General features: G+C 54.5%; 1 protein-coding gene across 2 annotated transcripts; it reads right to left on the minus strand.

Moving 5' to 3' along the window:
* Positions 1 to 175: 175 nt before the first annotated feature.
* On the minus strand, positions 176 to 7,652 carry LOC119155916 (protein PET117 homolog, mitochondrial). Of its 2 annotated transcripts, XM_037405019.1 has the most exons (3): positions 5,634 to 7,652; positions 3,910 to 3,965; positions 266 to 353 (listed from the first exon to the last, which is right to left on the minus strand). In XM_037405019.1, coding segments are annotated over exons 1-3 (612 nt in total). In that variant the 5' UTR covers positions 6,189 to 7,652; the 3' UTR covers positions 266 to 352. The 2 variants fall into 2 exon arrangements, with proteins under 2 accessions (XP_037260914.1, XP_037260916.1); XM_037405017.1 differs by lacking the exon at positions 3,910 to 3,965 and having other exon boundaries at positions 176 to 353; positions 5,634 to 5,817.
* Between the last annotated feature and the right edge of the window lie 6,790 nt (positions 7,653 to 14,442).

Here is a 14,442-nt window from a genome sequence, read left to right on the forward strand (position 1 = left end):
CACACTGAATGTGCCACCCAAGTCTCCACAGTCAAAGTACAACTGATGACAGATGTTTTGTACCCACCTTATAGCTTCAGGGACTGGATTATAACCTATAGAAAAGAAAGTGTCTTTCACAGGTTACCTCTCTTTGCTGAAATATTTGCAAGCAGTTAGATATCAGGATCTTTAATCAAACCTCTAACGACCCAGGTTTGTGCCTAGGACTGCTGGGACCTTTTTTCCATTAGTGCCTTGTCTCTTTCTTCCATAAGGTGCTTTGTCAAAGCAATCTGCTCTTCTAGCAGGCGAATATTCTCCTTTTTCTGACTTTGTCGCTCAAGATCTCTGAGAACTCCACTGTGCAGCCTCTGAAAACAAAGGGACAGGGTTTATCACAGCCTGTTGGATGCTGTATGTGATTCATCCCCACCCAGGCTCCAGGATTAATCCCTCCTGCAGGGCTGTTCTCCATGCTGCCTTTGCAAGTTCTCTGCCACCACCTGTAGATACAGCCACCTAACATGGTTTGAATCTAAAACTGCAGGAGCATATAACCGATATCAAGTTTATGATACTACACCAAAAAGTGCTTTATTTGTAAGCACTTCAGATGGGTGAGATTACTAAGCAGTAAAGCTCTCACACAAATAAATGCTAAGTACCTGTAATTCCCATGCCATGCAGGATTGACATTATCTATAAAATCCTGTTACCTCTGCTTTAAACCTTTACCAAATGGAATTAACCCCCCCCAAACTTCTCTGCTTGGAGAGGATTTGGTGACAAAGGGGAGGGATCAGCTGGGAACCAGTGGCTCTACTCCAAATGTGCACCTCTCAGGACAGGTGAGGCAGCAGAGTGATGTCAGTGGAGGGGTGATGAGATCAGACACAGGATGGAGGAGATGGCAATGCTGATGCTAACTCTGGAAGGAAACAGGACCATATGAAGCGTTTAACTGATTGTATACATGACATACAGCTGAGATACAGTTCTCTGGCAACTTCAACGGACCAAAGCCGGTGCTGCTGCCATCCCTCCCACGCTCCCTGCACTGCTTATCCCACCCCAGGGTCAGACAGCTCAGCCAGCAGAAAACAACTCTCTTTTTCTCTCCTTCACAAAGCACGACATATTCTCTGCCAATTTAACTCCCTGAGCAGGCTAACCAAAGACAAGTGCTATGGCAAAGAAGAACATGGGATCCCCAGTTCACTTTGGTGGTTTGGCTTGGCCTCCTCAGGCAGGTGATATGTTTTTAGATATTCAGACACTTACTAGATTTCAAAGCAATAGTCACAAGCTTATCAGAAAATACGATACCCAAGGACAAAAATATTATAAATGAGTAAAAACATGAAACAGTTGTTGAGGGCCAACCCTAGCTCACGTCTGAATCAAGCTGTGTGATCACAGTCATGTTTTAGCTCAACTAAAGATGAGAACCTTCAGTTAAAAGTTAAATTTAGTTAAAGCATTATCTACGTGCCTAATTTACCAACTCATGCTCAGCTTGGACTCAGGAATGAGAAAGGTTTCACAGGTACCAAGGTTAGCCACTGGATACTGGAGATATGAATAAATTATTTAGCCTAATGGCAAAAAAAGATGAATAATTTATTTGACCTGTTTGAATGATGCCAAAATGCACCTGCAAATAATTCATTTGAAAGCTGACCCTGAAGTCATTTTAGATGTTTGTGATTATTATTTGACAAGTTCTCACAGGGTTTTACTCCTCACCTAGAATGCCAATAACTGCACATTTCCAAGGCAATTATTTCTCCTGTCAAGATTAAAATAGAACGGTTTTGTTTAAGAAATATTTTATCTTGCTAAGAAAAAGCACAGACACGTATGTCAGCCAATAATCAAAGCTCTCCCTGGAAATTAATCTAATCCTTCCCATCAGCTTCCATCAGCTGAATTCTGGTTACAGATTAGTAATCGCTAAAGACAATGTTCATAAATTTATTATCTCATTACTGTTAGTTAATAAAAATAAACAAAAAATGTGGGGAAATACGCTGTAACTGAACAATTACATCAGGAATGTCATTCTTTTTCCTTCACAAAACACAGCTATTCTGCAATGCATTTAGTTTGAAAATGCACAGTTTGGAGAAGACACCTTTATAATTTGAGTATCACGAGTGACAAAAAGCCATGAAAAAGTTAATGTCACCTTCCTCTGTTCTCAGAAGTTAGGCCTGCTGGTCTTCTGCATCAGTTTAGTTAAATGTGCACAAGCTCAAATCACTTTGTGCCTGGCATATTAATTTATAAAAGTCAAAAATTTATTAGCCTGTATAAAGATAAACCCGAAATAATCCCTACACCAGGACTGCAGAATATCCACGTTACTTATTTCCATTACATTCCCTGACTTGAACGTGAAGAATTATAAAGAGAAAATCTCAGATTTCATTTATAAAAGATAAGCTTTGAGCCTTAGTGCTTCTGAATAGCAATTTAAAATTAAGTTAAACTCATTGCTGAAAAAAAAATAATCTACAAGTAGTAAGGCTTCATTTCTGCAACAGCAGCATCTTGAGGAATGCTAATAGCCCTGCAAACAGCAACAGATTAGCATCAGATTCAGCTTTTGGGGGAGATCAACCTCTAATTCTAGGGGACTGGTTTGCAAATCCATCCCCACAGGTACACAGGCACCTATGAGCTCATGAGTTCCCCATGCAGAGCTCACAGGCTGTGCCCAGGCCCAGCGTTAGGAAGGACAGCAAAGAATAGATACTGGATCTGTCCCCCAACACTCCCAAAAGGTTTTGTTGCTGACCAGCTGGATCCTTTGACCCCTCCATCTCTAGGACACTCAGCAAAACTGCCTATCTGCTGGCAGCCCAACAGCAGAGACAGCAAGTTACAACGGACACATGGGAAGAAAGCTGCCCACTGCTGTCTTATGTGGGAGACCTAGGGAGACCCGGGCAGAGGCTTGCAGCAGTGACCTGAGGTGTAAAACCAAAACAATTTAACATTATTTTGCAAACTGAGCAACAGCTACAGCAAGGAGCAACAGGAACAGCAAGGAGCTACAGCAAGGAGAACAGGCAAAGGGTGGCAAGTCCCCGTTTTCCTCCTGGTTTTCCTCCTGGTATCCGTAGAAATACACGGCGTGACCAGAGGGCATTAACCATATCAACTCATCAGCTGATCCACCACCCCTTTTACTAGAGACATACGCACTGGTAGAATGCACACTGTAAACTTGGGAGTTGCGCCCTTAATTTACCCATGATTTGCACATGAGTTACAACGCGGTCTCTACATACCAGGGGACCGCTGGCTGGCTCAGCGCAGATCCTGACCAGGTACTCAGTGTTTAGGATCCTGACCAGGAACTTGGGTGTTGAGTTTCACATTCCTTGTTCAGCCTGTTGCCCGAATACGTAGAACCCACTCTGACAGTGGCATTACTCATTCACCCATAGACTGTTTTATGCCTGTTACCCCTACAGAATATGGGTGTTTTGTAAACAATTTATTTTCACAGCCTCTCTATGAGATGAAGGAGAGAGATCAGCCAAAAATCAAAGTCAAAAACACCCATTAAGTTTAGGTGTCTCACTGAAACACCTAAGGGTGATTTTTTTTGGAGAGCATGCGTTGTCCTGCAGCACATGCTCAAAGTACAGCTCCCATTTGCTCCAGCTGTAGTTTAGGAGCACTGAACACATATTCCTGCCAGACCTTCGGTGGCTCAAGGCAGGCACACTGAATTAGCTAGCAACCACCTACAAAAGTCCGAGTTTAAGTGATCTAACCCGCACATTATGTCAGCTCTGGCAAATGCAGAGCCATTCCCTGTTGCCACTCCAAGAGACCAGCCTTCCTCTTTTTGCTACTACAGCCTGGGCCAGTGTTTTCCAACTTCTGCACAAATTAACCTGCCTCTTTCCTTACCACATCAGTCTCCTCCTCCAAGGCCCATCATTCTCAAGCACTGACAGAGACGATCTCTTGAGGGAAAAAAATGTAATTCTGTAATTACAGACTGCATCATAAAGCCCATGCAACAGCTGGCTGAGCTGGGGTATGGACTAGCAACTTGAACTCGGGTGTTTGGTAACTTCAGACTTTTAACAACAGTCATTTAACATAGGCTTTTTTTGTGTGCATTTTCTAGATATTTTTTTTCTAAATAAGGGAGGAAAAACCAGATGTGTGCCCTCACATCAGTATCCAACTGGCTCATCGGCAGGGTTCAAACCAGCACACTCCTTGCCCAAACTTCTGTCACACAACATACCCATTCTGCAATCACACAACCGCCAGTCCTGGGCAGGACTTCTTTGTATAGGGCCTCACCATTGTGTGACCCAACACTTTCGGCTGTGGGGCTCCCTCGCACACAGGGTGCCTGCCAGGAATTACCTGAATTTGGTAAATGTAGCACGGAAAACTTCCCCATTTAATTATCACCTGGTGTTTCTGTTAGCTCGCACTCGGCCTGAGCTGCCAGCGCCAAAGGGAGCCAGGGCAGGCTGCACGGCACAGCACCGCGCTGCTTGCCCTTCAGCGGCAGGCACCTGTGCGGCTCAGGGACAGCACAGCACAGGCATTGCCAGAGGGACAGGCACCAGTGGGAGAGCTTGGCCGGACAGGGCAGAGTCCTGGGAACGCTGCCAGGGCAGTGCCCTTGGGCCCAGCATGTGCAGGATGACAACCTCCCTGCACCCCCACACCCCAGCTGCTGCAGAGGGCGAGGAGTCAGCCTCTGCTGAGCCTGTCCTACCTCACCCTGGAGCTCCTAGCTGCTACTCACCCCTGACGGATAAGGGACGGGATAAGCAGCTACATGAGCATGGAAAGGCCAATGCCAGGGCAGGAAAAGGTGGGGAAGGGGTAGTTCCTGGGGAGAGAAATGCCAGGGGCAGAGCAGGGGAGGCAGTGCCAGCAGGGCACCGCTGTGCAGGCACCGCTCCAGCCCCTGAGCTCTGGGCTGGGCGCACCCGAGTGCCTGAAGCCCCCACTTTCAGGCAGGGCACAGAAGGCGGCAGTGGGGACCCAGCTCCCTGCCGGGCACATAAGGCCTGTCTTTGGGTGCAGGCAGGGGCAGGGCAGTGAGGGCAGGAGGGCAGGCAGGCAGGGCGCTGCAGGCAGGCAGGAAGGTGGGCAGGCGGGCAGGATGCTGCGGGCAGGAGGGCAGGCAGGCAGACAGGGCGCTGCAGGCAGGAGGGCAGGCAGGCGGGCAGGGCAGGCAGGAGGGCAGGCAGGCGGGCAGGGGGGGCAGGCAGGCAGGGCGCTGCGGCCAGGAGGGCGGGCAGGCAGGCGGGCAGGGCGGGCAGGCAGGCGGGCAGGGCGGGCAGGAGGGCAGGCAGGCGGGCAGGCAGGGCGCTGCGGGCAGGCAGGGCGCTGCGGGCAGGCAGGGCGAGGGCTGAGCCACGTGGGGAGGCTGCGGCGCCCGGACCGGGCAGGGTGCGAGGGGCGGGGTTTGGGGCGCGCAGGGGTGGGGCGCCAGGTGAGGGCGGGGCCCCGGCCTGACACCTCGGGCCAGGCCTCAGGTGAGGGGCGGGGCCGGGGCCTGCCCTGCCGGGGGCGGGGCCTGGGGCGTGGGGGCGGGGCCTGGGGCCCCTCTCGCCCCTTCCCCTCCGCCCCCACCCCCACCCGCGGCGGGGCCCACTCACCTCCCGCTCCCACCGCTGCTGGACGTGCACGGCCGCCACGGTGGCGGCGGAGAGCAGCGCGGTAACGGCCAGCACCGCCCGGGAGCTCCTCGACATGGCCGGCGACGGCGGGGCGGGCGGCGCGTGCCCGAGCCGCCTGCTCGCCGCGGGGGGAAGGGCCGGGCCGGGCGGGGCGGGGGGGGGGCAGCGGAGAGGAGGAGAGCCCCGCCCCCAGCCGAGCGCCGAGCGCCTCGAGCCAGCCCAGAGCAACCGACCGCCGATGCGGGGCCGGGCCGGGCCGAGCGATGCCCCGTCCCGTCCCCTGCCGCGGGGCGATAGGGCCGGGCCGCTGCTCCGCGGCGGCGGGTGAGGCGAAGGCGGCCGGAGCGCTGTCCCCCGCCGCCCCCCGGGGCTCCCCGGCTCTTCTGCCCGGGGATTGGGGCGCCTTCGCGACCCACGGGCCGGCCCCGGGCCTGCGGCGGGGAGCGGCCCGCGGCCTCGTCGTGTACCTGAGGGCTGAGGCGAGGCGCGGCCCGGCCGGGTGGCGGGCAGGGGTCCTGCGGGCAGCGCTGGCATCGCCTGCCCCGCTGGGCCCAGCCCCTCGCCCTGCCCCGGCCGGGCGCCTGCGGCCCTCGGGCCAGAAGCGCCGGTGTGGGCGGGTAAAGCGGGGCCCTCGCCCACTGACGGCGCCACCGGGGGAGCCCCGGAGGGTGGAGGGCGGCCGGCCCGTCCGTGCCTGCCGGAGCCTTTCCCGGGGGGCTGTTCTCTACCGGAGCTGCCCGCCGCCCTGCTCTTGCGTTTCCAGTGGGCTTGCAACTCTGGAAAACAAACAAAAGGAGTTTTCTTCAGAGTTCAAGAAAGATTTTTGCTTTTATTGTGTGAAGACCTCCAGTTCTGCGCTTCCCTTGCCCAGAAAACCCAAATTGCCCAGGACAAGCAGCTGGCGAAAGCAGCGCTTCAATTGTTCGGTTTCTTCTCATTGTTCAGTGTGTGGCCTTAGGCCTCGTGTTTGGCAGTTTTTCGCACTCTGAAGACAGAATTATTCCTCTCCCTGGGGCTTTTCCCTGGCACCTCCTCACTAGAGTATCTGAGCACTTTACAGACAGGGAAAAATTTATGTTCCCAGTGCTCCCGTGTGAGGGCAACAGATGGCTATCATGAATGACTTTGATCCACCATGTTCAGATGCGCTTCAGGCTTCAGCTGGAGGACTCCAGCCGTTCAGGGCACTTTCACCCTGTAACACTTTAAAGCAAACTTCCCCTGGCTACTGTGGAGCAGTCAGAGGCTCAGGTCACACTCCCGAAAAGCAGGGAACTTGTCAGCAGTCACTATCTGCTGCGTTACCACCCAAATGAGCATATCAGAGGTGCAGAGGAGTGACTTAGAAAATGTGTCAAACAAAAGGACGTCTAATGGGGAAATGGGGATATACCACAAGGCCTGTAAAACCCTGAAGGGTACAGTCGTTCACCATTTCCCACAGGCCAGGGGTAACCAGTGGGTCTGTGGGTAGCACCATTAAAGCAAGCAAAAAGAACATCGTGCCATGTGTGAGTGAGTTGTGGAAGTCATTGTCCCTGGTACTACAGAAGCTGAACTTACCCATGGATTCAGAAAGGACCTGTACAAATTCCGGGAGTGCTCTTGATGTCTGGATGCTGCTTTTGTCTCATGAACTCCTTAAACCACAAATGAATGGGAAGGTGGGAGGTTTACTGTGAAAGGTGTAGGCTTATTCCCAATTCCTTCCTGTACTTTTTTCTCTGAGCATCTGCCACAGCTTGCTGCCAGGCAGGATGGTGGGACACAAGGAATCTCAGCCTCAGCAGGTACTGCACTCTGTGTCTCAAAACCAGGCTCAGCTATCTCCAGGAAGTGCTTAGACAGAGTTACAGAGGAGCTGCTGTGAGGGGGTAGCAGGGTTGCAACCCCAGCCCCATCTGGGGTGGAAGAGGAAAACCAAATGTGTGAAGTTAATCTGTCCTTTCTGTAATCTTTTTCATCTTTCTGCTGAATGAATGTGATTAAAATGAAAGGCAAAATTAGTGGGAATGATAATATTTCAATTGAGTCTAATAGTTTGCTCACGTCGGTGTGTTTACTGTTATTAAGACTTATGCATAAGTGCTTGTAACGTGTCCAAGGCCACTGGAGTGCCAAGAACAGGGTCGAGCCAGATGCACGGTGGATGTGAGCCAGCGCTGCGCCCTTGGCACCGCGGAAGGGTGCAGCTCACCCCAGCTGGAAGCTGAATGCCTCTACCCAAGCTTGGCATTAATCACTTGAGGGGCTAAAACCCTGGGCAGGGAATGTTCGGGCTGTGATTTCAGTTTGGAGTTTCTTCCATGGTCATTCAGGTGTTCCTGCTCTCCTCCCTTCCCTCCCAGAGCCTAGGTACCACTGAAGTGCTCGCCTTCCCTGCTTTTCTGCTTTGAGTGGCTGCCTCCTTCCTGTGCCTGTGAGCCTGTCCAGGGAAGGCCCAGCCATGGGCCAGGTTAGCACCTGGGCCTGGCTTCAAACCCTGCAGCAGCCGCAGTGGGTAAAAGCCCAGTTTCCTTTTTCTGAACACTTTTCCAGCCAGGTTGGGTAAGCCCGGCAAGAGGCACGCTGCAGAGGCAGGGAAGTGAGGGTGATGGAGGAGGGAAGCAAGAGCACTCAGCAGTAATACTGCTGCAAAAAGCCTCTGTAGTTAGCAGATGGCAGAAGGGCGAGAGAGAAGGAGATTTCAGGGTTCCCCACAACAAACACAACCTTGACCGGCCCAGGCCTGTTGCAGAGATGTCTTGTGGGGCCGACGGGTGTGCACAACCGGCAAGGTGATGGTAGCTCCTCACAAGGAGACGAGCTGCATTGCTGATGCTCTCAAAATAAGAGTGAGGCAGAGGGTGAGTTTGTGCTGAGAGAAATGTTGCTCCAGAGAGCCTCTTGCTTTGCTGCCTCTGCTGGTTGCTCTCTACATGAGGTTTCCTCAAACAAACGCCTTGGCTGCCGCTAGCTGGTTCCTGGTGTGTTTTGCCCATGCCTTTCTTTGATGCCCTCTTTCCTGTGCCTTGGTTCCTCCTTTGCTGGTCTGGGTGTAGCGGCACACGTTGTCTTGTGGAGTCGGATTTGAGCACCAGTCAGGGAAGGGTTGACTCACATGTGAAGGAAACTGAAAACCTGAAGGCCATTTTCCCCCTGGGCAAACAGCTCAGATCTCTATGGTGATCTTGGATAACAAATCTGAAGTCAATGCTTAGGGGGCATTTTTATCCTGGTTCCTGGAGCTAATGAAGCTTGTGCAACCTCTGTGCCTCATCCACCTCCTCCTTCCTCTCTTACATGTCTTACACAGGCATTTGCCAGCCTCCTTGGTACAGCTGCATTGCAGGTCCTGTCTCCGTAAGACTGCCCCGTTTATTTGCCTCTTCCAGCCATTTTGGCAGATGCAGAGGGGTTCTGGCTAAGCTTTTGTGTAATGGGTGGTGACACTGAGCCAGGTAGCATCCCATGAAGGGAAGGGATAGCAGAGTCAGGTCAATCCTATATTACCTGCCAGAGAATCCATAAAACGCAGTGCTCAGTCATGGCTTGCCTTAGCAGGTCACCAGTAGCACTAAAGCCTGCAGAAAATCCTGCAAAATATGTCAGGGGATGGAGTTAAAGTTTGTACTGAGCCCATTTCTAGGCTTGTAGCCTGAAACACAGCCCTTCTGCCACTCCATTTCTCCTGTGTAACATGAGGAAGCAATCTCTCTTATCAAACTGCAAACAAGAAAATAATTCTAATTAAAAAATAATCCCAAAGGTGTGTTTTCACAAAGCTTTCAGTTTTTTTTCCCAGGGGTTTTGGTAAGCTAGCTGTCCTTCCCTCTTTGCAGAGCCAGCTCTTCCTCCTGAGCAGGCATGCACGTGCTGGCGTGTGTGCTCGTGCGGGTGCGTTTGCACACACCCGGAGCACTCCACCGAGACACAATGGCTCCGCTACCTCAATTGGAAATAAATTAAAAAAAAAAAAAGCTGGAACCCAACCTAAACCGAGTTCCTTTCTGCTCCGTGAAGCCACTGGAGGAGGTTGCCAGCACTGCCGTTAGGAATTCGCCCCAGAAAGCCCAGCCCTGGCCTCCCTGGGTGCTGCGCGGGGAGCTGAGCCTGGTGCCCGGCCACCGTCCCTGGCACGCCTGGTCCTGGGCCAGGGGGCTGTGAGTGTGCGGCTGGCGAGTGCGGGTGTGCGCGTGTGTCCGCACACTGTCGGCCGGAGGTCTCGGGATAGATGAGGAGCTGAGCACAGGGGAGAGCCCACTGAGGAGGGGAGCATGCTGTGCCTGCTGTTACTAGCATTGCTTTTTTCCTTACGGCAGTGCTAATAATAGTGGCAAAAAAGTTATGTGCTATGTCATAGGCACTGTGATGCCTTTTGCACTTTGAGAAGCTGAATTATTTGCTCCCCCTGCAACGGTGGCACACCTGGTTGTGGCAGTGGAGGCACTGATCGTCTGCGTGCAGGTCCCCCGGCCCTGCAGTAAATGTTTCTATCAGATTTGGGGGGGACGACAGGGGGGACAGGTTGTGTTGTTGGTATTCAAAACCCTGAAAAATGCAGAGGAACAAATGGAAATGTGTTAGTTTTTCTGTCCTCCCTTTTTAATTAAGAGGTAGAGTCACTGGGTGCTTCTCTGTGTGCAGAGACTCCAAAAAATAATTTAAATTAATGAAATATATGTATTAAAAATGCTTTATTTTGACCAGGTTAGCCTCCTTTCCAGGCAGGTGGACATATGGCTGCCCTGCCTTGGGCGAGTTTTATTTTCTGATGGACATGGATGGATGAAGTGAAAGCCACCCTAACTCATCCCCTCCGCGTTTGTACGGGGGCTCCGTGAGCCTCTGACCTGCTGTCGGCAGCAATTTGGGTGAATTTTGTTGCTACTCCCATGCGGACAAGCCTTGGGGCCCTGACGGATCTTGCTGGGGAGCGGGAGGGGAGCAAGTCTGATTGTCCTGAGACTTTCATGATGGAGAAAAGAGAAAACCAGGGTGAGGAGCACCGTTCTTTTACTCCCTTGTGAGCATCTAAACTTCCCTTCCCTTTGCAGAGCCGCCTGCAAAACTGTTACTTTTGATTGTAATTTCTGTGTACACTTCCTCCTTCCCGCCGGGAGGGCAGAAACCGGGGCAGCCGCTGCGTGAGCCCCGCCGGTTTTACAGCCGGGCTCTGTGTGGTTACACGTTAGCCAGCCAGCCCCAGGGGTGGCCACGCCAGCGGGTCACCTCCAGGTAAACCAACCAAGGTGTGGGCTCCGCCATCGCCACGCGCCCCAGCCGGGGGGTGCGAAGGGGCCCCCCATGGCCCCAGCCACCCCGGGCTCCTTCCCCAGCACCGCCGAGATGGGAGGAAGCAAGGAGGGCGGTCTGGATGCTGCCTCCCCCTCCCCGACACCTCGCCCTGCTTTTCCCATGGGGCACGGCTTGTCTCTGCCCTTCGTTTGGGGCACTGCGGCAGGTACCCGAGCAGGGAGCTGCACCCCGGCTCCCTCCTGCACGTGCTTCCCCCGAGTGGGACAGGCCGTTGAAGTGTAGACAGAGGCCAAAGTCTACTCGTGCGGCAGTAAGGGGAGGATGTAACCCCAGTGCTTTATAATTATATTAGCGGCAATCGCACAGACCCTTGGCCGCGGACAGCGGGAGGCAGGTGTTGCGGCAGCACTGTTGAGGGCAGAGCCACTCGCATACAGGCGTGGCGTTGGGGTTCGTGGTTTGTTGTTTTTTTTTCCTGGCAAACATTGTAAAAGGCACCAGGAGATAAAAACCCCTGTACAAAGAAAAAAAACCCAAAAGGCTGGCAGAGTAATTCTGCAAGCAATCTGCCTGCAGCTTGCATGGCACAGGTAGCCCTGCCCCAGCACCAGGGCTGCTGCAAGGCGGGGAGGGTGAGCCCTGCGGGGTGCAGGGTGCTGCGCCCCCAGTCCCTACCCCCCTGGGGCTGTGGCGGTGCAGCCCTGCAGGGAGCACGGAGAGGAGGGCTAAAGTCGGGCTTTGGCCTCAGCTGGCTGACTGGAGAGGGTTCAGGGGCACCCATGGGTGCTGCAGCCCCACTGAGCCCCCCTTGGCTGTCAAACCACAGCTACAGGGAAGGGAGCCCGGCTGGAAGTGGTGCCGCTGAGCTCCCTGGGTGATTTTGTAGGCAGCGGGTGCGTATCCTGATGCTTAACTCATCCTGGGCATGTCGGAGCACGTGCTCTGCCCTAGTGCAGGCGGGACGGGATGGGCAGGGGCTCTGCGGCAGCGGCACTGTGTCCCCGCCGGGAGCCAGCCCTCCCCGTGCTCCGCAGGGTGCAGCCGGGCACGCAGCGGGAAGGATCTGTCTCTGGCAGGGCAGCTTTTGACCAGGGCTTGGGACATCCCAACCCGTCCCCGGGCCTGGCTTGGGACACCCTTGTGCTCAGGCTGGCATCAGCAGTGCTGATGGCCAAGGCTGCCCTGGTGGTCCTCCTTGTTGGAGAGGAGCTGAGAGGAGTCTAGTTGGACCTCATCTTCTCCTGCTGCTGCTGCCAGACCACCAAGCACTGCAAGGGTGCTTGGCGTGGGTGGCAGCGGTGGGACCACCCCCACAGCTATCCCTTCCTCCAGCTCATCACTGACCCTCTGTGCCCTTATCACTGCTCCATCACTCACTTAGCCTTCCCATTCCCCTAAGAGCAGAAGGATGGCGGGACAGCCCAGCCGCCCAGCCTGCCCTCTCGGAGGTTTTTGAAATGGTAAAGAAACGCATAAAGCCCATACGCATACAATGGGGTTTATGGTGGTGGTCATCTGGCAGGAATGAGGAAGCCTTGGGGGCCTCAGACACCATTTATTCTTGGGGAGGGGACAGGGGATTTTCTGCCACCGAGGTCTGAGCTTGGAGGGGGTGGCAGAGCTGGCAGGGCTTGCGGGGGAGGGGGAGCTTTAAAAGTCTTTGGAAAGCGCTTTTGTTATTTTTAGGAGCCTGGGGTGGGACTGGCTGGGTCAGACCCCAGCTGTGGCTCCTTGGCCTTTTTCCACCAGCACCGGCTGACGCCCACCTTTCCAGGGAGAGCTTTCCCAAGGGAGCTGGGTGAGGTCCCCAACCCCCGATAAAAGGTTGTGGTCACAGGTCGTGGTCACAGCCAGCTAACGGGGCAGGCTGGCCTTGCCCAGCAGCCAGGCTCTGCGCTCCCTGCTTGAACTCAGCCTCCATCAGCAGCACATCCTGATGTGCAGCATGTCACGACAGCAGCGCATCCTGATGTGCAGCATGTCACGACAGCAGTGCATCATGACAGCAGCGCATCCTGATGTGCAGCATGTCATGACAGCAGCGCATCCTGATGTGCAACATGTCACAGCAGCAGTGCATCCCAACAGCAGCACATCCCAACAGCAGCGCATCCCGATGGCAGCGCATCCTGACGCACTGTGCATCCCAGCAGCAGGACATCCCGATGGCAGCACATCCTGATGTGAAGTCCATATCCCAACGGAGGGAAAAATGTGTCTTTTTCGGCATGATGCCTGCTATTTGCATGGGACACCCTGCTGGAGCAGGCACCAGCCGGGCAGCGAAACAGGAAGGTGGAGATGTGGCGACGCTGAGACTCGAGCGTGACACGGGGAGGGAAAACACCTCACGGAGCAGGCCAGGGCGCGGGGCTCGGGCAGGCATCCCCCAGCAGCCTTCCCACTGCATCCACGCAGTAGCTACGGCCCCCTCGGGAGATGGAATCGCGCTCAGATGAGGAAGCTGCTCATCTTCACAGGTGTCACCGGTAGCTCTGGCCAGACCCGCCTGGCCGAAGCTTTCCGTGACCTCCTGCCAGGAAGCACCCCAAATCCAACCCACCGGTCACAAAGGGCGAGTGGCAGCCCCCCCATTTCTTCCCTGTATGCACAGCATTGGCTGTGGCGCCTAGAGACATCTCTCTTGTGAAAACGTCAGAGAAGCCCTGGTGATTGAGGACCCCCACCACCAGTGACTGGTTGTTGGAGGAGCTGGAGGGGCTCTGACTTGAGTGGATGTGGCTTTTGGAGGTTAGAGCCCATGTGGATTCACTGGTGTCTAATAAAGGTTGTGCACTTGATGTAGTTTTAAGCACAGCAGGAGTATTAAGGGGGAGTAGTTTTCTGTCCCCTATTTAGCTACCAATTTGCAGGAAACTCCTGGGATTTCACTACGTTTCCAGCCTCTGCTGCTGTGTCAGGCTTGGTAGGAACATACCCAGGTTCCCAGGGAGGAAATACTGGGCAGACAGTGGGATCGCAGGAAACCAAGGAACAAAAAAACCTCAGGCACTGCAGGCAAAGCTGGGGAAAGGGCTTCAGGGGGCTTCTAGGGACACGCTTACATAGTCGCGTTTCTACAGCAGGGTCTGCAAGCTCAGGGCCCTGCTGGCCACCTTGTGAGAGCGGACACCTCTCCAAGGGGGTCACCCCATCCTCCCAGAATGGTATTGGACCGTGTGTGGGAGATGTGGGCAGCACGGGTCCTCTGGCAGCCTTGTCCCCCAAACCTCAGGGCTGCAGGTGCCACCAAGGAGGATGCTTGGGGGATGCTGTCGGGGTCCAGCATCCAGCATGGTCTTCACAAGGACACCGGGTGCTGTTTCCGTGGTGAGTGGGGCTCAGTGGGGAGCGGCTGGGCAACCTGGGGTGACGCCGGACGCCCCGAGGGAGCAGCGCCACAGCGAGTGGGCGGGCGGAGAGACAGCGCCGAGCCGGCGGGGGGGAGTGGGAAGGAAGCGGAGGTATCGGTGGAGAAAGACTGGGAGACGCTGGGAGTGGCAGGGGCCGTGGGAGGCAGGGAGACAGGAGCCCGGTGAGTCACCCGGTG

Source organism: Falco rusticolus, chromosome 12 (genome assembly GCF_015220075.1).
Source record: "Falco rusticolus isolate bFalRus1 chromosome 12, bFalRus1.pri, whole genome shotgun sequence".
Classification (NCBI taxonomy): Eukaryota; Metazoa; Chordata; class Aves; order Falconiformes; family Falconidae; genus Falco; species Falco rusticolus.

Coding starts and splice junctions, on each gene's coding strand:
- LOC119155916 (XM_037405019.1), bottom strand. CDS start 6,188: ATGCCAGCGCTGCCCGCAGGACCCCTGCCCGCCACCCGGCCGGGCCGC. Junction 3,966..5,633: donor AGCAGCGGTGGGAGCGGGAG/GTGAGTGGGCCC, acceptor TTTTCCCTCAAG/AGATCGTCTCTGTCAGTGCT.